This window comes from Telopea speciosissima, chromosome 7 (assembly GCF_018873765.1).
Source record: "Telopea speciosissima isolate NSW1024214 ecotype Mountain lineage chromosome 7, Tspe_v1, whole genome shotgun sequence".
Classification (NCBI taxonomy): domain Eukaryota; kingdom Viridiplantae; phylum Streptophyta; class Magnoliopsida; order Proteales; family Proteaceae; genus Telopea; species Telopea speciosissima.
In genome coordinates, this window is record NC_057922.1 from 53,014,541 (window position 1) to 53,041,602 (window position 27,062).

Consider the following 27,062-nt stretch of genomic DNA (forward strand, 5'->3'; position numbering starts at 1 on the left):
GGTACCTAGACATGGTGTATGACGCCTACAGTACAGTCCTCAATCATATCCCTGATGGATGAAATGTTTGATTTGCAATTAAATGTGTATTCCCCGGTGAGATTGATGAGATGGAGGTGAGGGGTGATGCTGTTGTGATGAAGCTGTTTGTTATTCATGAACAAGTAATTCCTGAAGGGGATTTGGTTGTAATGTTGATAGTGTTGTTGATGTTATTAGGAGTGTTAGGCCCAGTAGGGTCGCTAAGAATATTGTCAGGAGGAGGGGTAGGGCCGTTGGTAGGGCTTCTAGTTATGCTACTGTAAGGGCTGATAGTGTGAGTGTTTCCATTGCATGTAGAAGTAGTAGAGGTTTTGATGATCATGTAAGAGTTACCAGTAGGTGTACGTGTAAGGGCTACCATTAGGAGTGCTGTAAGTAAATGTTAGGGGAAGAAGGGATGTGGGGGCAGCTACTAAAACTGCTGCTAGTGTTAAAGATTTTCAATCTTGTGAAGCCAGTGAAGATGAGGTATGAAGAGACCACAGTGAGATATGCACGTCTTCGGTCACAGGTAAGAGTTTCAAAATGGATTGGGTGAGTTGCAGGTACAATGTTTCAAAATGAGAATAAAGCTCTAACGGTTATTAAGGGATCGGATTGGTTGTGTAATAGGGAAGGGGTAAAATAGACTTTTTACATTTCAAGTTTAACATCGTCAACCAAAAGAGTGACGATTGCATCCATATAATTTAATCTCAGAAAAAAAAAAAAAAAAAAATGAAACCGATCCGTAGAGATAACAACTTTACAACAAATCCACAGCTTGTCTCTTCGAAAATACTCCAGCAGTCCATTTCCCACCTCCCCTAGGTTGTGGAAATTTTTCCTTAATTTAAAAAAAAAAAAAAAAGCTTTAGATTCTCCTTTTCTGTCTTCTTGTTGTACGGTTGTATAAATGGAATCACGGAGCATAAACAAAAAGAGAGTACGTCTACTTGGACAAAGTCTCCCGTCTTTGTGATGATTCGGTTCAAATAATGGAAGTATTATAGGTTTTCTTTTTTTTTTTTTTTATTTATTTATTTTAATTTTTGTATCTGAGACAGAGAGACAACCGCGAAAGCCAGCTCCCAGTCTCCCACCGACCCACCCAAAACATCCCCAGCTAATATAGCGTTTATTTCATGTTGCTGGTGGGGCCTCGCCCTTCCTTCCCCTATAAGTCTTTAACGCCTTCTTTTCTTTATAGAAACTTTTTATTTTTTCTTTTGAGGTTTGTTTTGGTTACATTGAAGGTGTAATCATATTACTCTTGCCTTTTTCTCATTGAATAGATCTTTTACGGTTTAAGGTATTGGTATTAGTATTGGTATTGGTATTGGTATTTGAGGGGTAAGATGGTCTTATCATGTTTGATATGGTTGGTATTTGAGGGGCAAGATGGTCTTATCTTGTTTGATATGGTCGATTATTATTAGTATTAATGTTAGTATTGGTATTGATAGTGGTCGAGATTGATTCAGGTACTGATATCAATACCTAAGACCATGGTCTTCCTTGTATCGTAGAAATAAAATAAAAAAAAAAAATTTGTGTTATATTATTATACTTTAGATGTTTGATTCACATGTTACAAGAATATTTATATATTTTCTTAGGAAAAAAAGTGAGCATGCAAACACGGTGTACACACTCCCTCAGAGTCTCTCTGTCTCTCTGTCTCTCTCCATTGACGTAATAGAAACTCCTTCGCACACCCATTTACATAATGAGCCATAGAGCCTACGTCGATATTCTATATCTTCATATGTGAATACTTATAAAATGATTCAGGCTCTTAGGCATCCATCTTGATATCGATATTGACTGTATTGGGTTAGATCGGATTGTTTTGCTACTCAAAATCCCGATAGCAATATACGGTAACAATAAAACTTACATGATATATCGAAACCGATACCTTGAACCATGCTCTCCTGTTCTCTCATTGGTGCCCTTGATAAGGGTGGAGCAGATAAAGGTCCGTGGAAAACCTCGCCGAATAGAAAATATAACAAGAGCAAACTTAAAAATAAAACGGCTCCCGAAGGTTCCACGGTCCCCCATATCCACGCCTCTCTCTCTCTCTCTCTCTCTCTCTCTCCGCGTATCCACCTTTACACTCCATCTAGACTCTAGAGCGTGTTTGTGTGCAAGTACTATAAATATATAAGTAGAATAACAGCCATTAACATCTGTACCTCTGCATCATCGCTTAATTAAGCTCCATATAAGAGTTTCAAACTTTTGAAATCAATCTTCTTCAATTACCCATCACTTTACTTGGAGTGGACAACCAGTCAACTAGTACAGGAAGTTACTTAATTTTCTTGAGTGTCTGAAAGAAGAAGAAGAAGAAGAGAAGAGATGGGGAAGAAGAAAACGGGTTTTGGGCGTAGAGCATGGAACCTACTGCGGCTAGCATTTTTGTGGGGGAGGAAAGGTGGGTTATTCAGAAGTAGGCTGATGATGGATCTCAGACTCCTAACAAGCAACATAAAGCAGGGCCTCCTCCGCCACAACAACTACTACCCTTATTCCCCTGATCGCATCCATTACAGGGAACGCCAATTCTCCTTCGATGACACCCCAATCTTTCATTTCAAGATGCAACGCCCTTCTTCCGTGAGATTCCGCATTCCCTGTCTCAACCCTCCTTCCGTCGATTTCGATTTCGATTTCGATTTCGATGACGATCTCCTGTTCAACAACAACAACCAATCTGACAATGGTAGAAAGAGTTTCTTGCTCAGTGGTAAAGAAGAGGAAGAAGATTTCGAGGATTTTGATTCTGGAGACGATGGACGGAGGAGTTCTGCAGTGATATCGTGCCGGGAAGAACTATTGGAAGATGATGACCAAGAAGAAGGAGGAGGAGGAGGAGAGATTGATATAAAAGCGGAGGAGTTCATTGCCAAGTTCTACGAGCAAATGAAGCTGCAGAGACAAATTTCCTATATCCAGTACAACGATATGCTTAACAGAGGGACAAATTGATTGATTGATTGATGTGCGAATGGTCGAGATTGGTACGCTACTACTTCTTCCTACACAAGAAGTCTTACAGATTATGTTTTTGGAAACCGGGTTTCCAGTTTGTTTATTTTATTCCCTTTGAATTCTTTCATTCTTTCTGTAAAAGAATAACAATCTGTGTTGCGGCGATGTTGTAAATACTGAAATTAGGGCTTCCGATTGGGATTTGAGATTCTTAGGAGCTTTTGATTGAGTTTTTATAACTTAGATTTCTAGAATTAAGATACTTCCTTCACAAGTCCAGATGGTACATTGTGACTTTTTAATTTCTCTATCTTGATAGCCCATGCTTGAAGATTGAAGCCCAGCTAGAAAAGGCAAGTGCCATATATCCCCATTGATCCAGCTCCAACTCTTCTCAGAGTCTAGATTAGGTTGGGGATTTTCAAGTTTGAACCAGAGGAATCCAACACCAATAAAACTTTAAGAGAAGACCTCTCAGGCCTCTTCCAAGCGGTTTCCCTCCGAGATTGGTAAACCCATTTAGCTTTGCAGTTCAAAATTTGCCTTGAAACTCCAATAAAAAATGATCATTCTGGAAAATGAAAATCCGAAAATGAACTAGTGTTAGCTTTGCAGTTCAAAACTTGCACCCCTATGAAATGACCAAACCCCCCATGTTTTGGCTGGGTTGGATGCCTGGATCCTCCAGCTCCCGCCACGTCTGGAGAAGAGCCAAATCCCTCAAAACATAAGTTGTCAAGGTATTGCCTAAGAATCCAGGTGCCTTGGTCGCCTAGGTGGGCGATTTATCGCCTTGCATCCAGATCTTTTCCAACGCCTTGGATCACCTAGATGCTGTGACAACTATGGTTTAGCAGGGAAATAGCAAATCAATAGGAATAAGATCCATAAGACGCAAGAGGCCGGAAGACGGAGAAGGCAAGTGTAGGTCATCATATCAGCTGGTATAACCTATTGAGTGTGCCAAACATAGGCAAATTGAGGGAAGGGCAAGTCTGTTGTCTCTTTTGATCTTTGATGGTTTTATGGGCTTGTGCTGGTAGGGTCATTATTTCTGACCTTGGTGTTTCAAGCGATAATGTTGGTCGATAGGTTGTTCTAGTTGTTGGGAACGAATGCGAACCCGCAACGAAGAAATCAAACAATAACACACATACAACACAAGAAATTGAACATGGTTCAACATGAATGCCTACATCTATTCAAGTGAACAAAAAAAAATTCTACACTCTCCACCTCACAATATGATCTCCTTTGCTTTCTAAGGTTTTCCCACAAAGAAAATATATAGGAAACCTTGAAAACCCTAATTCCCACACAATTACAATTTTGTCCATGTACATATAATAGACCCAAAATCCAATAATCTCTACCTTGGCTTGAAGATTTTGCAAGCCATGAAGAAAACTAGTGTTAATGTCAATTATTAAAACTCCACCATTGTATCTACATGTTCTTCTTACCCAATTAGCAAGGCCCGTACTCTAACCCGGGGTGCCCCGCACAGTCCACTACTGCACATTGCGATGTGACTCCACCTCTTCTACCTTTGCAATCCGATCGGAGAAATTACTGCCTCTCATAAGATCCGAAATGAAGGAGACCTGCTTCTTTCCAAACCTGCATGTGTTCACTACCTAAATTGTGTACAATCCTTATCATCCATCTATACTTCTTGCTTAAGTTTTAACGATAGCTCCACTTGTTTCAACACTTCTTGCAAAGTTGTATAGATTCCCAATCAAAGTTCACACAATTGCATCAATCATGTGAACCCATACAATCCAAATTCCAATAGTCTTACTTTTAGCAATGTTTACCATTTTGACTATACCACTATCACTTGTATGACATGTAGCAAATTGATCCCTTACTGAACACAAATGAAATAGACAATCAGAATCTAAAATCCAATCTGAACCTTTTGCATGATGAAGAAGTGAGGAAGATATCTCCATCACTCTATGATTCTTCCACGACAACAACATTAAATGGTTTATCTCCATTCTCCTTCCTGTCCTCTTTCTCCTTTTTATCCTCATTATGTCTTGGACAATACTCTTTAAATGACCTTCCTTGGTGCAATAATAACAAGTTATTTTGCAATTTTTTCGACTTGGAGCGACCTTTGTACTTGTCAGACTCCACTTATCTCTCATTTAATCTGCCTCTACCTTGACCACCACCTATAACCAAGGTAATACCTTCCTCTAACACCTCCTCACCGTTATTTTTTTCGTTGTGGCTCATTCATCTAATAAAAGATAACTTCATCAAATTTAAAAGAATCTTTAAGTAGTATAATCATAATATGATCAAATGAAGGAGGTAGTGAAACCAATAGGTGAAGTGTCTCAGCCTCCTCTTCAATCTTAACATCGAGAGCGACAATTCTATCAGTATCTTGTTGAAGTCATCCAAGTGTACCTCAAATTCTGTTCACTTTGACAACCAAAAGCCATATAAATGTTTATCAAAAATAAAAGGTTTGTTAATGACCTAGACATGTATTTGCTCTTTGGCTTTGCCCAGACTTCCTCTAGATGGGCAACCCGATGATCTCAAGAAAATGTTATTAGTAAGATACAACTCGTGCTATTCGCTAAGATCCCTCAACTCGAGCTAGTATCTTCCGCCATATTCTACGGCTTGTCTAACTTATTGAGAGCCTTGATAGTCTCCCCATGCGTAAGGATATTCTTCACTCGTTATTGCCACAAGGTGAAGTCATTATGGCCATTAAAGGGTTCTATGGAGAAGATTAACCCTTCAATGCTATCTGATTGACTCGATCTTTGTCCTTTGTGCCTATCATCAATTTCAATGAACCTGATCATCGTTGATCTTTGCACTAACCTGCATAATCTATACCAACGACGTGGAATCTACTCGATTCACACCATTCATTGTGTCCACAACGCTACAAAACCTTGGGATATTTTTTTTCTTTCTTTCCGTAACTCCCTGCTCTCCCTTGAGTTGGGTGAAACACCACCCACCTTCTTCAACTCCCCTTTCAACGTGAGATTCTTGATCATAGGGCTTCGTGCAGCCCGCACTTCTTTTTTTATTTCAGTCTCTCTCGCTTATCTTCCTGAGTTGTTTTCAAGAATGCCTCATGCTTGATGAGGTGACTTTGTTTTCTTTCGCAAGAAAATCAAGGTAGGAATTATTGCAATGTCTACTCTTCTTCCTGCATGATTCTTGCATACTGTCTGTTCTCTAAATCTTCTCTAAATCTTAACGCATCACCTGCAACGATTTGTCAAACTTTGCATTGATACTATTTGTTAGAAATGAACGCACAACCACAATCTATCAAAAAAAAAAAAAAAAATGCACATCATGCAAAAGAAAGCAAACAAACAATTACACACAACACAAAGAATTTAATTAATGTGGTTCGACATGAATGCTTACATCCACCTAAGAGAATCAAAAACTTTTTTCACTAACCACAAGAAAAAAAAAAAAAAAAAAAAAAAAAAGCACTACACCACTCTCTACATTGATGTGATTTCCCTTTCTTGTGTCTAGGGTTTTTCCCCACAAAAATATATAAAAAATCTTATAAACTTTAATCCCCGTAAAATAATAATTTTATCCTTGTACATTAATGGACCCAAAACCCAACTCAAACACATACATGCAAGCCCAATAATAATTATATAAAACACTAAAGAAACCAAGATATAGGAACCCAACAATATTAGCCTCTACATGTGGTTAAGGTTTCTTTTTTCTCTTCCCTTCTCATGTTTCCTCGTGGTTTCATATCACTTGTTGACTTCAAGTTCAATGAATTTGACATTTTTTTTTTTAGTGACTGATAGCAGTGCGACCGATATTTTCATTAAGCCCAATGTTAAAAGCAACGCTTAAATCTCAATCGTTGAAATTTTTACTTTTTAATCGTAGCCGTTGAATAAAAAAAGCTATCAACCTGCTCACCGTGATAGCAGGTTTCTTCTTTTTCCTATTCTTCTTTGTTGTAGGAAAGTGCTTCAGTTGACACGAAACCCTACTTGGTTTAGGGGAGTGCTTCAGGTGATCGTTTATTTTTTGGGCATTCTCCTCTCTACAGCCATTTGTTTCGCCGTCGTCGTAGTCGTCTTTGGTTCGGTATCCCTGATTGAACCAGAAGCTTCCGTGGAGAAAGTCGTCGTCGTCTTTGGTTTGGTATCTCCTTGAACCTGAAGCTTCCGTGGAGACAACTAGCACAGTTGGAAGAGGAAACCCTGAAATCTGAGAGTAAAGAAATGGGTTTCGAGATGAGTAGAATTAAAACCGTATCTTTTTCTTCACGGTTTCGCCTGATGTCTTATATTCATCAGATCTGTTCTCGTGGCTTATTTTTAATTGCACACGGGATGAAGATCCGAATTATGAGATAGAAAGTAATGGGAAAGCTCTTCAGTTAGATGTTCTTAGATTTTAGGGGTTAAGCTAGTAGCAATGGCGGTCATTACTCGTGAATTTGGGTTTGGTGTTTTTTATTTTTATTTTTTTTATTTTGTAAATTGATTCTCTCTGGGTTTGCAGAGAATAGGTTTACAGGGGAAGAGAAAGATTTATAGGGGAGTGCTTCAAGGAGATGGGTTTTGGGTTGCAGGGGGTGGTTCTTTTTTCTTTTTTCCTTTTTTTTTTTTTTTTTTTTTTGTTGTGTAAATCGATTCTCTCTGGGTTTGTAGAGAATAGATTTACAGGGGGAGAGAGAGATTTACAGGGGATTGCTTCAAGGAGATGTGTTTTGGGTTGCAAGTGGTGGCTCCTTGGTTGTCTCTGGGGATGGGAAACGTTCACCGATCTTTTTGAGGGAAGACGGAGTGAGGTCAGTTGCCAAAGAAGAAGAAGAAAGGTTGAAGGTTGAAAACTTTTATATTGTCAATGGTTGAGATTTAAGATTGTTTAATCAACGGTTTAGATTAGAATGTTGCATTTAACGTTGTGTTTAAAGGTCGTGCTGCGACCTCTTTCCCTATTTTTTTAATGAAACTTTGTTCACTTTTATCACCGGAGAAATTTGGATAATTTTCTATCGATACCTAGAGGCTAGAGGAGGAAAGGACGTGATGATTAGAATCGGAGTAATTAAAGTTGGCATTCATCCTCCTAAAGGATTCATTTTTTTCACGTTTTACGATCATGGTTCTAAGTATTGTATCATTCTTATTGGGTGATATTAATTGGTTTTACTAGTCGTTGATATCGATATCGTGTTGATACTGTATCGATAGCATAATATGGACAAGGGATAAAATGATCAAAAAACTTGCTTTTTAAAGAAATTTAAGGGTATTTTTGTCTGATACAGTTAGATCTAGGCAATACTATATCGGTATCGTATCGATTTTGCTAGTTGCCAATATCCGTTTAAATACCATGCTTACGATCAAGTTCCATAAGCCTTATTCTGCATATGATTAACTGCAGGCCTTCGATGAGAGCTAAATCCATGGTTGTATGTAGACTTAACTTGACAACAAATTAACAGCTAGTCTCTTCAAGACGACTAGCTCTGGTCCTCTTAACATCCAAACCCTCACCCTCTCATAGATGGAAACTTCTCTTTTTTATAAAAGCAAGCTTTGGATTCTCCTTTTTTTGTGTCTCTCTATCTGTCTTCTTGCTGTACGGTTGCATGAATGGAATCATGGAACAAGAAGAAACATAAAAATAGGGGTGTCAATAAAGCCCGGCTGGCCCGAACCCGCCCTGAGCCCAGCCTGGGCCCGACCCTGATTTTTTGACCCTGAGGACGGGTTTGGGTTTAGTTATAGTCTGACCCTGGCAGGGTCGGGTCGGGTCAGGGTTTAGATCCTGGGCCTAGCCCGGCCCGGCCCGACCCGACCCGACCCGATCCGACCCTGTATTAATTATAGGTATATAATATTACATATATATATATATATATATATATATATATATATATATATATTATATACTTAATATAAGTATTTTCTTGACAAAAAAAAAAACAGAAGAGAATTGTACAGAGATAACTACTAGCTTTGTCATCATCATGAAGTGGGAACCCATAAAAAGAGTAGATCATCTACTATTTTGATCAGGACCATAAAAAGAGTCACTGACATGATTGTTATTTAGTTGTAGCCCCTATAAGCTTCCAGGCCTATTGAGGGGACACCGTTACAATTGTAGAGAGAGAGTTTATACACACGCCATTTTTTTCAACATATTTATTAGCTGTCCCATAGGTTGAGATCCTATGTTACAAAAACATGGTCTAATGAGACACGTGGACGGTGCCATAAATCAAGACCAACCCGACCCGGCCCGACCCTGGCAGGGTCGGGTCAGGGTTTAGGCAGGCCCGGCCCAACCCGACCCATTGACACCCCTACATAAAAACCGTTTAATTCGGTTTAAATAATGGGAAAAAAAATAATTTCTTTTTTGGGAGAGAAAGAGAGAGAACGAAGGAAGGGCGAAAGCCACAACCACCTTCCACCCAAAACCCAACTAATATTAGCGTTGGTGGGGCCGCCCTTCCTTCCCCTTGAAGTTTTCATGTGTTTAACGGAAAATTATCTCCTGCAATTCTCTGCCGGGTATACTTCCTTAGCTAGTGCCTCTAATAAGAGGGGGGTGGACTCTATCCGGGCAAGGGATAAAGTGGTCATTTTTGCTCTTTATGAGAGGAATTGCAGGAACTGTACCGGAAAGGGAAATGCGAGGGATAAAGATCGTGTATTTATCCTTTTTTTATTTTAAGAAAAGAGAACGCTATGCGTGAGGTGCACAGCTCTTGTGCCTATACACAGGGTTGTGTGAAATGACCATTGTATCTTCAGGGATTTCCGCCTTTCCATGGATTGTGGCGATTACTTCAGGGATTTTTCTGGCTTTCCATGGGTTGTGGCGGTCATTTTGCGTGACCCTGTATCTAGACACCATGGTTTGAGGTATCGGGCGATACGTATCGGTTTTGCAAGTTACCAATTCTGATACTGTGCCGATATCGTATCACCGATACGGTACGGACAAGGGATAAAATGGTCAAAAATTCATTTTTAAAGGAGATTCATGGGTAAATCTGTCTGATACAGCTGATCCATTTGGATACCATATCGGTATCTTATCGATTTTGTAGGTAACTGATACCCAATCCGATACCGTGCGCTAAAACTATGCTAGGCATAGGAGCCATTCGCAACTAGGTAGTGTTCCTTTTTCTTTATTTTATTTATTTATTTGGGGTAAGTGTTTTCTGTAGAGGCTACACTAGCATGGGAGAGTTAATGAGGGGTACTACAAACCATCTTATTTGCCAATAATAGGGCCTTCCTTAAGCTCACGTACATGAACATTCACCCCCCTCACAACCATTAATGGGTATGGATCAGTTGTGGTGAGATCTATAAGGAGAGAGCTATTTGACTCCATGATGATGTCCTTGATTTCCACAGTTTTAGTATATATCGGCCCTGAACGCACCGCTCAGGCTTCGCCGATAAGGATATTGTCAAAGATCACTGGTCAGATATTGCATATATGTGTGACCCGAGATCGTCCCTGATTATAGACTCAAGTCCACCTCTCTCATCCTCAAATGGCAGTGTCGCATCACAGTTTAGTTTCACAAAACCAAGTTGAGGAGGTGTCCACCTTATGGATTTGATACATCCAAGATTCACCGGACCAATCAGCGGTCGCCACGTGTCACAGGGTGACCCGCTCCAGAACCAAGGAGAACGAACCAGGGGTCCCACCCAGGCGCGGCCTCCACCAGGCGCGGCCTCACCCAGGCACGGCCTACACCCAGGCGTGGCCTCACCCAGGAGCAGCCTACACCCAGGCGCGGCTTGCACCCAGGCACGGCCTGCACCCAGGCACGGCCTGCATCCAGGCGTGGCCTCACCCAGGCGCGGCCTACACCCAGGCACGGCCTCACCCAAGCGCGGCATTGTGGACGCGGACGTGATGTACACGGACACCGGGGCCACTCGTCTATGACCCAATCGTGTCACTACAGACTCATGTCACCACCAGGACTCTAGGCCACCGCTTAGAAGTCACGTCACCCAGACGGATTCAAGCACCAATGACGTTATCACCACACACGGGTATCTATCTAACAAGGATCTTGATACCACCAGGACACTCCTTCCCGCAGAGAGATGGCCAATCAGGATAGAGCCCTGTTACCTAGGGCCTCTATCCACTCAACGACACAATCGCCATCAAATTGAGACTCTCCACACCGCTATACACTACTATAAAAGGCAAGGTACACAACCCCATTGAGGGGATCGAAACTCGTATTGAATAATCACTATTCATCTATCTGCTCAGGAGATCTAACTTTGGCATCAGAGAGCCCTAGGCCAGAATCACACCAGTTCTCTCTGTTGACCCTTTGGTCCACTTGCAGGTGACGACACTCGCAGAACCGCTCGATGATTTCTTGACGCAACAGGATTCAAGGAGCATTGTCTTGCATGTTTTTCAAGTACATGTGTGAAATGACTAGAGTTTACTCTCTTGAAAAGAAAAAATAAAAATTGTTATATTGAGAGGGCAAAAATAAAAACTAAGAATATAAAGAATTTGACACTTTTAAGGTATCAACCATCACTATGAAAATCACATTTTCTCAATAAAAAAACAAGAAAATATTAGGAAATGAATACATAGAAAGGGGAAAGGTGTTATGTACGTAATGGGTATTGGGCTATTAGTTTAGGAGGGAATAGTTAGTTAAGATTTTATACGTTTAAAATATTATTATTATTGAGTTTAAATGTAGTTATGGTTATAGTAGCAAGTAGTACGTGGTCAAATAGTTATGAGTAGCGGAGAATGAATAACCACTATTGTAATTTGTTTGTAAAAATAACAAAGTAACGAATAAAAAAAAAACCATTGAATCATAAAATATCTCTAAAGAGATGAGGTAGACTTCCTCACCTAATCTAGATGTTTGGCGGACTTCCTCATCCAAGCTAGATGTTTGGCAGCTTTGTCTGTAAACCCTCTCTCTCTCTTTCTCATTTTATTCTCAGACTGTTTTTGCAGTAAACAAAAACATCCAACCCAAGGTTCCCTACTTCCCCAAGTTTGTAGTTATTGGTAGCAATGTCTATCTAGGAATTGAGTCGTATGGAACCGATATCAAACATAAATTAAAAAATGAATCACTTTTTAACCAATACAATGATCCGTATCGATATCAATATATAAAAAAATCAATACTTAACAACCAATACGTGGATCGGATAGGACCGAATAATGGTTTTACTGTACGGTATTAGATCGGATATCGATCACTTTTAAGATCAATATGATACTGATATAGTATCGGCACGGGATGGCCATATTGGATAAGTTTACCCTTGATTTCCGTTTTAAAAAAATTGGTTTTTTTTACTATTTTATCCTTTGTTCCTACCGTATCACTAATACGGTATCAGGCAAGTACCGATATTGATCACCTTCAAAACGATGTGGTATCAATTATACCGAATGATCCCATACTGATACCTCAAACCATAGGACCGATTCCGTTAAAAGCATGAGCCTTCCCACGGAAGATTCCCCTAAGAAGGTTCCAGTCAGAGAGAGCACGGTGGAACCGTTCCACCGTGCTCTCTCTCTCTCTCCCCGCATATTTAACTCCATGCTACACGTCTTCTCCACGGCCCACGCAAAGCCCTCCAGTCTCCGAGCTTTTCCTTTTTTTTGTTGGTTGGTAGGAAGATTCCCAGCTGTTTCTGTGCGCTCTTAGGCAAGATGCCTATAAATATATAAGCCTATGTAGAGTAGCATCTATTCTGTACATCAGCAGCAGCAGCAGAAGCTCTTTCTAAGTTTCAAAACGTGCAAAAAAAGCTTCTTCACCAAACAAAGTCTGAGCTCTTCTACAATCAATCGTCTTCGCCATTTTTTTGATTTAACCCAGCAATACTTGGATTCTACTCTTGTAGTGGACAACTAGTAAAGAAATTTAAGGTTACTATTGTTGAGTGTCTGAATACTGAAAGAAGAAGAGAAATGGGTAAGAAGAAAACGCCTTTTGAGCGTAGAGCATGGAACCTGCTGCGTGTAGCATTGTTGTGGGCAAGGAAAGGTGGTGGCGTCTTCAAACGTAGGCTGATAATGGATCTCTGTCTCCTCACAAGCTACATAAAGCAGGGCCTCCTCTGCCACAATCCTTACCCTGATCCCATCCACCATTACAGGGAACGCCAGTTCTCCTTCGATAACACCCCAATCTTTCACTTCAAGACGTACCGCCGCCCTGCTTCTGTCGTGAGATTCTGCATCCCCTGTCTCAACCCTCCATCCGTCGATTTCGATGACGATCTCCTATACGACAATGGTAGAAAGATTTTCTTGCTCAGTAGTAAAGAAGAGGAATATTTCGACGATTTTGATTCTTGGGACGATGGACGGAGGAGCTCTGCAATGGTCTCGTGCCAGGAAGAAGGGGAAGAATCATTAGAAGATGAAGGAGGAAGAGGAGGAGGAGAGATTGATCTAAGAGCAGAGGAGTTCATTGCCGAGTTCTACGAGCAAATGAAGCTACAGCGACAAATTTCCTATCTCCAATACCACGACATGCTTAATAGAGGGACAAGTTGAGCTGTGAATGTGGCGATCCAGGCTGCTAGCCACGAACACATGAAAGGGCTTCCCGATTTGGGATTGATTGATGGGAGCTTTCTATTAGAGAGTGTTTATACCTTAAGCGTTCTAGATACTGCCCTCACTGTTCATATTTCACAGCTAGTTTCGCACAGTCGATCACACTCATTTTTGTTAATGAAGAGTCATTCGATTCAAAATTCTGCAAGTCCAGATGGTTACTGACGTTTTAATTTCTCTATCTTGATAAACTTTCATGAAGATTGAAAACAGTACGAAATTCAATGTATCACAAATTTTCTGAGGCCATGACCGTCAAATTCAATGTGTGTGTGTGTTTTTTTTTTCCCGAGGGGTTGGGGCGTTAAAATCTGGCGGAACTTCAGATGATGCGGTAAGAAGGATGACCAGAGATATCAAAGTCTCTAATGCGATGGATACTGAATCGATGATGGATGCAATGGTGTTAGAAATTTGGTTTGTCAAGTGTCAAACTTATCTGAGCAACGCAAACAGATTGGTGGATCAGCGCGAGGATCCAAAGCAAATACACTTTGAATTCCGATAAAGTCACTCTGTTATTTCAGAGCAAGTCCTGATCCTCTACTTCCACCTGTCCTTACTGCCGGGCACCTCACACACAAGCAAGGCAGAAAATATCGCCTTACCCCCACTCGGGCAAGGTGGTCAGGCAAGGGTAAAGTAGTATTTTCTGCCTTGCTTGTGTGTGGGGGTGCACACGACAATACTAGGGATGTAAATGGATATTCGTAAATCCGTATTCGATCCGCGTTCGTATCCGTTTAGGAGAATCCGAATCCGTCCGAAACTAATTGGATACAAATATGATAATCCCCCTATCTGATCGATTATTATCCGATTCGTTTAGCAATCCGACGATAATAAAATATCTGAAATATAACTCTGTGTTTGTCTATCCTTTTAAGTTACCTTATTGGATTTTGTTATCTTATTTTTATAAATTTATAAGATAATATGATTCTTTTTTGAGATTTGCTGTTGGTTTATATATATTGTTTTATGCAATGTGATGCATGGAATTACATATCTATCAAAAATTCAAAAGTAAAAAAAGTAAGAAAATCAAACACTCAGAAGAGTAAGAAAGGGTAGTTGCTGAGCTCTCAAGTCTCAAACCTAACCCTCATCATAAAAACGGTAAATATGTCAACGGATAGTCGAAAAATCATATTCGATCCGTGTTCATATCCATTTAAGAAAACCTGTATTCAAAAAATTACTATCCGAAAATTATCCGAATCCGTTCAAAAATCGATAGGATATTATCCAAATCCGTCCGAATATAATTGGATACGAATATAATTATGCCACTATCCGACCGAATTCGATCCGTTTATATCTCTAATAATACCGGGCAGACAGAAGTAGAGGATTTTGATTCTTCAGGAGTGGTTAACCCATATTGAGTTTAAATCTTATGGAGAGAGATAAAAAATAGTACTTCAGAACATAGTTGTCTAAGGGAACGCCTTTTGCATGATCGCCTAAGTAGGTTCCTCATCACTTAGACGTTGTGACAACTGTGTCAAAAGGAAAATGGCAAAGGAGTGAGAGCCATTAGACGCAAGAGGAAGATAGAGAAGGCAAGTATAGGTAGTTATGTCAGCTGGTTTAGACTATCGAGTCTGCGAGACATGGGGTAATTCTAGGGAAGGGCAAGTCTGTTGCCTCTTGATCTCTCATTAAAGGTTTTATGGGCTTGTCATGGTAGGGGCATTCTCTCTTTGGTGTTTCTATTTTCTAGCGATGATGTTGGTCGTTATGTGGTTCTGACCTCTACAGGTAATGTTTCTATTTCCTCTTCCCTTCTCCTGTTTCTTCTTGGATGATGCATATCACTGGTTGACTTCACGTCCAATGAATTTGGCACTTCTTCTTACATGAAACTTTGGTCACTTTTATCAGGGGAGAAATTTGGTTTCCTAACGAAACTCAGAAAGATGGACTTGATTAATCTGCTCCTGCATAAAGGTTCTCATGTACAGACAACCCAGACAGTCTTCCACAGCATGGGCACGGATGTGCTTTTAGGGCCAACCCTAACCCCAAACCAACCAAACAACAACAAAAAAAAAAAAAAAACTTCAAATCAGTAAGTAGAAGCAAACCCAAAAAAACACTTTTTTAGGTTTGTATGTGTGTTTGGGGGGGGGGGGTGGTGGGGCGGCGAGGAAAAAAATTAAATCTCAACAAAATATACTACATAAAAGAAGGAAGCTAAGGCCAGATATTGTTGGGAATAACTCAAAACTGTGGAGTATTTACTTCCTACCAGTACCTGTATAGCAAATAATTTTTAACACAATCCCAAAATTTTCTTTCTCAAAAAAGTTGGCATGCAATAAAAAGAGGGGTTAAAAGGGGGGAAGTGTAATCATGCGGCATTCAACCTCCATAAGGAATCCATTTTCCACATCTTCCGGTCTGAGTTCCATAAGCCTTACTCTGCATATGCTTGGCTGTAGGTCTTTGATGTGATTTTCTGCACACAGAAAATAAAGTATAGGTTCTTATATTCAAGAGAGTTTTCCAGAAATAGTTGATAAGAGAATTTTCTAGAACTAGTCAATAAGTAAACAAACTCATTACCACTTCTAAAGAATGAGCCAGCTATCAAAATATCACCAAGTACCATGTTAACTTCCATTTTGATGCCTACTAATAAATGCTTCCAACTGTCCTGTTGCTGCCAGTATGAGACCTAACATTGAAACCCATAGTCATTTGGCAGAAACTGAGATATTTAGCCAAAGCACTTGTGCTTGAAACTTATATCATAGAGTATACCTGGAATTCACTCTAAATTTCTAGAGTAGAAGATCCGTATGAGCACTCAATGAAAACTACAATATAAGAAGGGTAAAACTTTCTTGAACGGCCCCCCACCTTGATAAGCTTATCAATTAAGCGCAAATATCTGCGACATGGCAGATCAGATGGGGTCCAAATTTTGTGGACAGGCAGATGCCAAGCTCCCTTATTCACATGTAAAATTTCATCCCAAAAGAGTTTGCCAATACATGGACATACCTGGGGTTGCAGACCAATACACGGGAAAGTAATTGATTTAGGCTCTGAAATTTGGCATTTGGCTAATCCAATCCATGTACTATCGATCCAACGGTCAAAATTGCCATATTATCATTCCATGTGGAACAATGAAGATGGCCACTTTGCTAAGCTTAGCAAAGCTGGGCCGTTCAAATGAGTTTTTCCCTAGTAATAAACCTCCTAACAAAGAAGATGCAACATGGTAAAAAGTTAAGTATTAAGAAGGCTGGTAGTGCATACATGACACACCTACATAAATAATACTAAAAGGGTAAAATATTATATACCTCTCAGTCTATTTCCCATAGATGGCTTGTTTTTTTATGAGAATTGAAGAGATTAAGTGCTTTACTAATTAGAAGTTCCGGATCCTTAACTAAATGATACCTATAAATGGAGCAGAAGGCCTCCCAGGCCGTGACTTGAATTCTGGATGAAACTGCACTCCCACATAGAATGGATGACTTGGAAGTTCTAAAATCTGCAGAAAAATGTAACAGGAAAATTCTTACACTTCTATGATACCATGGAGTAATGAGAATTAACTCTCTTAAGTTTACCAGATAAGAACACCTACCTCCATTCTCTTTCCACTTTCATCTTTTCCTACAAATTTTAGGCCAGCTTCTTCTAGCTTGTCAACTACATCAGGGTTTACCTACATCACAAGTGTTTTTTTAATGGTAATGTGAATGAACATCCTAATATGTATGGCTGACTCCATCTCCATGCCTTCCAAATATTACTCCACTCAGTCAAGCTTCAAGACTAACCTCATATCTATGTCGATGACGCTCGTCCACATACTCTGAATTATGGTATCTAAATATACATGTCAAATAAGAAAGTGAAAAAGAAAATAAACTCATTAGGCATAACATGCAAATTGGAGGCTACTATTGTTTTGTTAATGGATGCTTATGCAAACATTGTCCGAGAACCAACATTAAATATGAGGAACTTTTGAGGGACTCATTGATTAGATTAAAGCCCACCAACATAGTGATAATATGTGGCATTAAGTCAATGGAGCTTGGCCCCAGAGAGCCAAAAGTTCGCACGAAAGGTTCCAGGATAAATGATTCAAATATTCTAATCCACATAAATAATATTCTGGACATTCACCATATGTTTGTTCTAATGAATAATGACTTCAGTAATGAAAAAAGCACAAGCAGAAAAATTCCCGTGAACAGGGAACTGCATGAACAATTTATGAGATTCTACAGTGATCATGTATCCTACATGCATTGATATGATAGTCCTGAACCGAACTTGTGTATTTGACTAAAATTAGAGGGTACTGTTTTCCTGTTTTAGTGAGTGGGGTGTTAGTGAGCATTTCTAAAAAACTGGAAGAAAAAAAAAAAGAAGTGATCAAATATGTTCCATACAGCTTAGAAGAAATACAGTCCGGAGTCTGAAAGAATGTTCTTCGAGATCCTAGTCTCATTGTACTTCCCATATGCGTCCTGGAGCCCTGCATGGGGAGTTGAAATGCCAAAAAGAAACAGATTAGATAACATTAATTTGTTCCATAGAAAACCACCCCAAAATTTATAAAACAATGCATAAAGATGAATGGTATTTATTTGTTTCATACCTCTGGCATGAAAATTACAACAGGATCAGGTGTGCTCTCATCAAACTCTGTGCTGTTTGCTTTGCTCAAATGCAAAACCTGACCACGTTCAAAGCCCAAGGAAGAAGGGAAAAAAAAAAGGAGAGAAATCAAGTATTATGGATGACACAAAGGTATCGTAAATAACGCTATAATTTCTAAAGGTTGAAGAATACGAACAGATCTAGCAAACTCAATGACAGAAATCTGCATTCCCAGGCAAATCCCAAGATAGGGAACACGATTTTCTCTCGCATATTTTGCAGCCAGAATCATTCCTTTGATGCCACGATCTCCAAATCCACCAGGAACCAAGACACATGATGCATTCTGCAAATTTGGACCATTTCAATAAACCTTCTTTTTTTTCTCTTATAAAAAATGTCACTGATGCCAATTCAGCCAAATGAATATATTCATTAGACAAAGAAACATAGGCACATGCAAGATCTTGAAAATTAATTCAATATAGTAAGATTTTCTTACGCCGAGGAGGGTGATCAAGTCTGGGTTAAAAGGAGTATAACTGAAGGTCCAGTTCTTCATTTGGTCAAGATTACTAGATCACATCCTTACAGTTGATCACCTCCTAATCCGCTTCTTCCCTTTCGCTTGTGAATCACCTCCTGAACCACCACCCAATTACTTGTGAAGTATGGCATAGCATACTGTGGAGTATAGTTGTCACGGTGTATAGGCAACCCAAGGCGTTGGAGGGGGCCTAGACACAAGGTGAAACCACCAAGGCATCCAAGGTGCCCCACCTAGGCGACACCTTGACAACTATGCTATGGAGTTCAGGAACTTGGTGGGCAGTCAAAGAAATCTTTATACTATTGGCTCATAGGAAATTAGAGTGATGTAGATTCATCATCAAAATGGGTTTATTTCTTTAGAAATAAGTCTAGGGTTGGGATATATATATGTTGGGCCCTTGATCCCAAGGGTTTTCTATGTAATAGATCATTTTAATGGGCCTAAACTAGGGGTACATAGGGTTGCATACGGGATTAGCCCAATACTTAGTTTAATTTTCATGTTTTAGTGTTTTAAATTGAACCGGTTAAACCACTTGTCCAATTTAAGTGAAATGTTCCTATTGGCTGATAGGGTCTTATATCCTATCTTCTTAGTTTAAGTGTTTTAATTGGTTTTAAGTTGTTTTAATTAGTTTTTAATTTCAGTCATACCCTTCCACGATTTATGAAGGAGGGATTTAGATTGTATTAGGATTTGGCCTATGGCCATATTATAAATAAAAGAAATCGTGGGAGGCTCCCACAGTTCAGATTACTTATTTTCAGTCATGTTTGCATGCCATTGCTGCTGCTGCTCTGCTCCGTGGTAACTATGCCTTGTGGATCTCAAGGTGAAGGGATTGGGGGATTAACAATCGACTCCTTGCATCTGTTAAGATCTGGAGGTCTTCTTCTTCACTCCTTGCATCTGTTCAGATCGGGAGACTCTTCTACAAGCTGATTCAAGTTGTTGCTATTGAGTACCTACTGTAGAAACCGCTTCCTCTAAAAGGCCGACATTGTAGGAAAGGGAGGAAACAATATGTATATCATACAGGAGCTCTAACACGGCGGACTATCCAAAGGGGGACACGGGTGGATAAATAATTTGTTAACACCTGCCCGCTCCCAGGGGGACTCGATACCGTGACCCCTGCCTACTCTGATACCATGTAGAAACCGCTTCCTCTAAAAGGCCGACCTTGTAAGAAAGGGAGAAAACAATATGTATATCATACAAGAGCTCTAACACGGCGGACTATCCAAAGGGGGACACGGGTGGATAAATAATTTTTTAACACCTACAAAACCAGTAAGTTATTTAATTTTCCTGCCACTACCTTTCTTTTCCTAATCTTCCAACCTAAGCCTACATTCCCACATTCGATCTCCACAACCCTAACTCCATCTAAACCCTGTCCAGCCCAATTCCCTCCATCAAACAACCAAACTTCACCCACAGCAGCCTTACCCTCTTCCTAACACTCGACAGCAACCTCTCCCTCTATCACCATTAAAACCCAAAAACCCCAAAACTTACCTAGACCTATCCAACCATCCAAATCCTTCAATATTACAACCGAACCACCCCTACACTGCCCTTAACACTCAACCTTAAGCTCCAGCCCAAATTCCAGTTCTAAACCCTAAATCTCATCTCCCCCTTCTTTCCCAAAACCCGAAACCCTAACCCTAATGTTCTGAAATTTAAATTTTTTAATTAAAATTCAGTCAAACCATCACTGTTAGCTTCCCTTAGGCCTGCCTAGCTTTACTAAATAAAACCCTACCTCATTACCTTAAACCTAACCCTAGTTTTGACCTAATTTCCTCAATTCTGCCCCAATCGGCCAGCTGTTTTAGGGAGGTCCTATTATTGACTCCTGGTGGATTTATCATCTATCTAGGACTACATAACAGAGGGTTGAGAAATTGAGCAAGGAAGTTATGGGAGAATTTACTAGCTTCTTTGTGCTGGATAGAAAGGAAAAGAAGTTCTTAAGAATCATCAAGAAGCTTGAAATCAGCATAGAGTTACAAAGAAAATCAAGGAACAGCTGTGTTTTGGGGGCTCCTACGGACCTATACAGTATACTGACTTTCTGGATGAAACTTATTCAACTTATCAAGGGGAGAAAAAAAAATTATAAAGTAATCCCCCAGTCACCCACCCGTTCCCTCTCCCCCCCCCCCCCCCAAAAAAAAAAAAAAAAGTAAACTAGATGAAAGGAATCCATCAGACCAGACTATCAAAGTGTAAAGCTATAATGTTGCACTGTTTTAGGAATAAACAGCTCCCTCTCTGGTTCCTAGGTGGATACTCATGAAAAAAAGTGCAATTACCCTGGGTTTGAAACCCATCCTCACCCACTAACCACTAACTGCTAACCCACCACCCACCAGAAAAATACTGCATCAATGCCACTAGCCAGAAAATACAAGAAATTTATGGGTCTGCACAATTTTACCAATAAAATACTCTCAACACTAGAGTTTCACTTGGCTTTTTCAAAAGTCAAAACCCAAACCCAAAACTTTTGAAATAGTAATTGCTTCCAATTTGCATGATCAAGATTCATTTATGTTGTTAAGATGCATGCAAGCGGGAACACAAACACACATACACACCACACTATCCATCACTAAAAATGGTGTAGAATACAGAAAACTACACTTTTTAAAAAAAAGAAAATATTCAAAGAACATCATGCACTTGCAAACAAAAAATATAATCTGACCTGCAAAGATACTGTTACCACATCCTAGTATGTAGTCTAATCAGACTCAGCAATACATATATAGCATTCAACAAACAATGGTATGGTCCAATACACATTATTCCACCTCATTAAAGAAGATTATTTGGAATATGTGAGCAAGCAGACAAAAACAGGAATAGAATAGAACAAACTCAAATGCAAAGCATACCTTTAGAGTCTCCCATGCAGCAGCATGAGCTTCTGGTGTCTGTATAAGGAAACCAGTGCTTAAGTAAAAGCATGATCTTCAGAACAAATATAATACATATATCAGTGCATAGACTTGTGCTCATACCAATTTTGCACTTTCATCTTCAAGATCAGAAGCCGCAATCCAATCAACTGATGGCTTCAAAGAACATGAAATACAGGCATGCAGGAGAGCCTGCAACATAAATTGAAGGGAAATTATAGTTCATTGGATTAATCCATGCATCTAGGCCCCTTCAACCCTTTAAACCAGTAACTTATCTGAAGAATCTGCGGTTGATGCAGATTCATCACCGAAATAAGCTTGTTTTATTAGGAATAAGTCTAGGGTTGGGTTATATACATGTTGGGCCTTTGATCCCATGGGTTTTCAATGTAATAGGTCACTTTTATGGACCTAAAGTATGGGTAATAGGGTCCAATAAGGGATTAAATGACTTTAGAGTGTTTTGTTGGGCTGGATTAGAACTCTGTTTTAAGTCTATTTCAATTTCCTAGTTAGTATAGGTTACCTAATAGGTTAAGGATTGGGTTAGGCCTTTCCTTTTTAGGGTAGGAGTCTATTTTTGAGTCTTTTATATAAGGCTGTAAGGGGGGCAAGTATTGGACACAAATTTTTATATTAATGTAAAGCTTTTTGCTACTCTTCTTCTACATTGAAGATTTTTGTCTTGTATTTGATCAAGACTGGTGGGATTGGTGTTTGATCTAATCAACACCTTGCGGTGGGAACCCCGGGTGGTTCGTTTGAAGGAATCGGTGTTTGATACGATCGACACCTGTGGGAAGCCCGTGTGGTTTGTTTTGGTTCTCTTTGCATCTCCATTACTGTTCTACAATCAAGCAATCTGATCTCAAGGTTCTTTTCATCAACTATGGGAACACATATTTCAAAGGTTTTGTTTGTGACAATGGATGAGTGGAATGATGATGAAATTGATTCTATGGTTGAGGTTGGCGGTAATTCTTCTACTAACAAAATCTATGATTTATTACTCCCATCCCTAACCTAATATATTTAGGTTCCCATTGTTCTCTTGTTTTCCTCATATGATTTATTTCCCATTGTTCTCTTGGTTTTGTTATATGATTTATTTCCCATTGTTCTCCTGGTTTCTCGTACGATTCCTTGCCCCATTGTTCTCCTAGTTTTACCCTACAACTGATTCACCTTTTGATAAAAGATCCTGGTTTGGTTCCTAGATTGACTATTCAAACCTAGGACTACATTATTATCCCAAGGCCACTGTTTCAGAAAAGGCTACACATGAAATTGTTTGGCATAATGCAGCAAAAGGAAAAATGTGAACAAGTCAGGTAGACAATCTTTTTAAACCATATTTATAATACTTCTAAATTCTCCCAGAAAGAGTCCAGTTAAAGGTACCCCACATGGATCTAAGAAGATCCATAGCCAGATTAACCATATGCAACACAGAGAAACTTAACAAGATATGTATCTCGGGTTCAAAAATACATAAAGTGTATCTCTAAAAATATTCCAAGTATCTGTGATTCTGTAACCCCTATGGTTCATAATAGTAAATACAGATCTGCAATGAGTACACAGACATGTATTTACTGGACATTCAATTCTCAAAAATTCGATTGAATAAAGAAAAACAACTGCATTAATAACTCAAACTTGCAGCCCTTCCTAGTGATATCTCCACACTACACTTTTTCCTCTCTCAAGCAATAAGGAAGGATTAAGGCCATTAACACACCTTCACAACAGACAAATATGAATCTGTTAAGCCAATATATTTGCCAACCATTGCAATTCTTACCTGCACCAATAAATCATTATTTCATGTATCATTAACAGGAAGGTAATGCTTCAAATGAGGAGCATAAAAGCTGACAATACTAACAGAGTTTGTGAGATTATCAAATGTCTCTGCTCTCTTCATCCACTCATGTAAATCAGGATGTGTAGCAATGCTGAAAGGATAAAACTCATAGCAGTAAGGTAGCAAAACAAGCACATGCATTATGTTGTTTGCAAGACAAAAGGGTGCTTCCCAGGTTGAAAGCTCCAATTATTGTGATTATCTGTGGTTGGGAATCACATGTTTGAGTAAGGGTTATAATCACATGATAACATCAACTGATTTCTCAGCTAGGAATTTTAAACTGGCGCAGCTGGGTTTTGATACCAGAGCTTAAGCTTCTAAATTGGAGAAGTAGAATACAAATTTTGCTCACCTAAGACAGTTCAGCTGTTTAAGAATGGCAATGTGAGCATTTTGGTTCTGGAATAAGGTAAGAGTCAGAAATTCAGGAGCATTTAGATTGTTGAACATAATAAGAGAGAAAGAGTGAGAATCAAGTTTCAGGTGGTCAAAAGTACTGTGATTGAACTAACCTTAAGTAGTAAAGGAACATGCCAGATGTTTGGAACATCATGAATATTGAGAATATTACCAGCCTATAAAAAAATCATAAAAAGAAGAAGAAAATTAAGGAAATCTAGTAAGAATGATTTCATTTCATAACTCATAATGCAAACTTCAGCATTAACCACTCACAGGGACATGGCAAAATTGTGAAAGTTTCTCCTTCGTATTTTCCAACAAAGGCTGCAAAATAACCAGAAAGAACTGTGTATAAACCTAAAGTTCTCGACATCTGAGGAAAAAGTAGAAATAAAAAATTGATGGATCAAATCTAAGACGCTGTGAAAATTCAAGGAACATTCTGAAACTACATCAAAATTTTCACAAAAACAGCAGAAATGAATCCATTTATATTTGACATGCCCATTAACTTATTAAGTGGACTGAAATACCAGAATAATGTGAACAGGTGCAAGTGGCACCAGATGCTGCAAATGGAACCAAGTTAAAAATATTCAGTATTAATGCACAAAGCCAGATGGGCACATCACCACAACATCTCCATGACGTTTTTCATGACTTGCAGTTATATTAACGACCCCCAACTGTGCTAGAATCCTCTAATTCAAGAAAAGCAACCATATTTGCACTGAGTAGATCAAAGATTTAAGCATTGTAAACCAACTGAATTAGATAGGTCTCACCTAAGATCTTAGGCATAGCTTTTCCATTCCTTTTAATCTATTACATGCTCATAGGTAGATCGATGAGAAAGTACCTGAGCTGATCTACACGCTAACAGGTGAGGAGTCAAGCCTAACGCCCTCAATTCTCGTACACTATGTTGCGTTGGCTTTGTTTTCTGCAGATTAGAAGCAGAAATGAGACCACTATAAACTTACAAACAACTGACCTGTTGACTATAAATCCATTGCAACACACATTGAAAACTAGCATGCGTCTCAAATTCCATTAAGTAAAGATAATAGGCACAGATAATTACTTGCTCACCAACTACACCCAAAACTGGTATAAGGCTCACATGAATGAGACAGAAGTTGTCTTGCCCTGCATGGAATCAAAACTAAGATAAGTACATATCAAATTTTAACAAAATTATCAAAAAGACCCTATCCCTCACAACCTTGTATTGTCCACTTGTCCAGTACCCAGGTCTCAACAAACGAGTACTGGCCAAGACCAAGTGGTTTCAGTGCTTGAGCAAGAGAGAACCACATGCAAAAATGTATTATTAATTTGGATATCCATGACACTTATGGAAGGCAAAGGTTGATCTTTACCTCTTTTTACATTTTTTTATCCAGTCGCTAAAGCATGCAAAATAACAAAACAATCACCAAAGAACCCTAAAATGTAATTTTAATATGTCATTAGCATGCTCAAATTGCCAGAGAACTCTAGGAAGGGTTAGGAGACAGATTTTCTTCAGGGTACACAATAACAATTAAAAGGGCGTACCCAGTGCATGAGGCCCCCGCCACTGCAGGTCTGGGGAGGGTCATATTGTATGCAGCCTTACCCTCGTTTCTCGGAGAGACTGTTTCCCGAGTACTCAATAACACAAAATATAAAAATAAGGGTCCTCATGATAATTTGCATGCCATGCAATCAGAATGCTGGGAAAAAAAATGATAAGAGATAGATTTATCTTCCATGGTTTTAACTAACAACAAAATTAATAGTTTTTTTAATTGAATTCTTCTGTGAGGGTTTTCTAAGGGTTCCAAGGAAAGGAAACGAAAGCCAGACCAACTGAGAAAGACAATTGTCGCAAAGCCTCAATAAATGGCATTGATTCGATGTCACCTGTTTCACACAAGAATAAGGTTGTTAAATATAACATATAATTTATAGGGCATTAAAACAAAGGTTGCACTACACTAGAGAAGATAGCAGATCTTTGTGCTCAGTAGATTTACCTACAGTCCCTCCCAACTCTATCACACATACATCTGCCGGGCCCTCTTTTCCATCAACAGGAATGGCAGACACAGATTCAATCCAGTTCTTAATGGCATCTGTGATATGTGGAACTACCTGTGGTACATTTGACTACAACAGTTACAAGACTAACCTTGGGCTGCTTCAGTCAGCTGCAGATCTTTGTGCAAGAATATAATAGTAACATCCTATAAAACACACCTGAACAGTTTTCCCTAGATAATCACCTCTTCTTTCCTTCTGAAGGACAGACTGGAGCCATGGGAGGAAAAACGAAAAAATAATAGATTATCTAGAGAGAATTCATAGGACTTAAAAGTCGGCTTTGAAAGTAAAATTAAAAATCACATAGAATAAATTTTAAAACCTGATAAATTTTTCCTGTGGTAATGTTGTTGTCTCTTGTAAGGGTCACATCTACAAAGCGCTCATAATTTCCAAGATCCAGATCAACCTTTGCAAAAAGCACAACACACATGTCAATCTAGGAACATTCCATTCTTGTGGAGAACTTGGTCTGGTAAAGTTTCAGCAGATAAACTTGCAAAGGGGGAAAGACACAACTATACCCAGATGTACCCCAGTATGATAAATACCTTGTTACAAGTTCCAACAAATATTCTGTAACACAATGGAATGATATGTTTAATACAGCTTTGCAGGCACTTTTTTTTTTTAATTTAGTTCCCCTCCTTCAATGCCAGCAAAATCATTAATCATCCCAAGGGGAAAAAAATGTATGAATAGGATAATTCCAATTGCTTTGATAGTGAACTTATGATCAATTGACCATGAATCTGACCCTCGTGATTAGCCCAAAACACTTACCTGGCTCTTGCTTAAACAGGAACATGAATTGTGAAAGAGCTAAAGAGAATAACAATTATTGTCAAATGGAGCAGCCAGAGGCCCTCCATTTATAAGTTGGGGG

At 39.2% G+C, this 27,062-nt stretch overlaps 2 protein-coding genes across 2 annotated transcripts in view; one reads left to right on the forward strand and one right to left on the reverse strand.

Annotated features, from left to right (window-relative positions):
- The first annotated feature begins 2,335 nt into the window (after window positions 1-2,335).
- Window positions 2,336-13,659, forward strand: LOC122667165. The gene is made up of 2 exons (XM_043863385.1): window positions 2,336-2,884; window positions 13,508-13,659. The coding sequence occupies exons 1-2, from the start codon at window positions 2,389-2,391 to the stop codon at window positions 13,624-13,626; spliced, it is 615 nt and encodes a 204-aa protein (XP_043719320.1). The 5' UTR covers window positions 2,336-2,388; the 3' UTR covers window positions 13,627-13,659.
- A 2,603-nt stretch (window positions 13,660-16,262) lies between these two features.
- LOC122667164 (CTP synthase-like) overlaps window positions 16,263-27,062 on the reverse strand; it is a 32,330-nt gene continuing 21,530 nt past the window's right edge. Inside the window, exons 4-23 of the mRNA XM_043863384.1 lie at window positions 26,499-26,585; window positions 26,333-26,383; window positions 26,110-26,227; window positions 25,940-25,996; window positions 25,173-25,237; window positions 24,948-25,031; window positions 24,362-24,412; window positions 24,199-24,261; window positions 24,039-24,085; window positions 23,705-23,774; window positions 23,558-23,620; window positions 21,916-22,005; window positions 21,790-21,828; window positions 18,524-18,673; window positions 18,326-18,403; window positions 18,117-18,202; window positions 17,496-17,544; window positions 17,300-17,380; window positions 17,110-17,203; window positions 16,263-16,372 (exon numbers count right to left, since the gene is read on the reverse strand). Coding sequence (XP_043719319.1) covers window positions 16,308-16,372; window positions 17,110-17,203; window positions 17,300-17,380; window positions 17,496-17,544; window positions 18,117-18,202; window positions 18,326-18,403; window positions 18,524-18,673; window positions 21,790-21,828; window positions 21,916-22,005; window positions 23,558-23,620; window positions 23,705-23,774; window positions 24,039-24,085; window positions 24,199-24,261; window positions 24,362-24,412; window positions 24,948-25,031; window positions 25,173-25,237; window positions 25,940-25,996; window positions 26,110-26,227; window positions 26,333-26,383; window positions 26,499-26,585 — 1,488 coding nt within the window. The 3' untranslated portion in view covers window positions 16,263-16,307. The remainder of the gene's footprint in view (window positions 16,373-17,109; window positions 17,204-17,299; window positions 17,381-17,495; window positions 17,545-18,116; window positions 18,203-18,325; window positions 18,404-18,523; window positions 18,674-21,789; window positions 21,829-21,915; window positions 22,006-23,557; window positions 23,621-23,704; window positions 23,775-24,038; window positions 24,086-24,198; window positions 24,262-24,361; window positions 24,413-24,947; window positions 25,032-25,172; window positions 25,238-25,939; window positions 25,997-26,109; window positions 26,228-26,332; window positions 26,384-26,498; window positions 26,586-27,062) is intronic.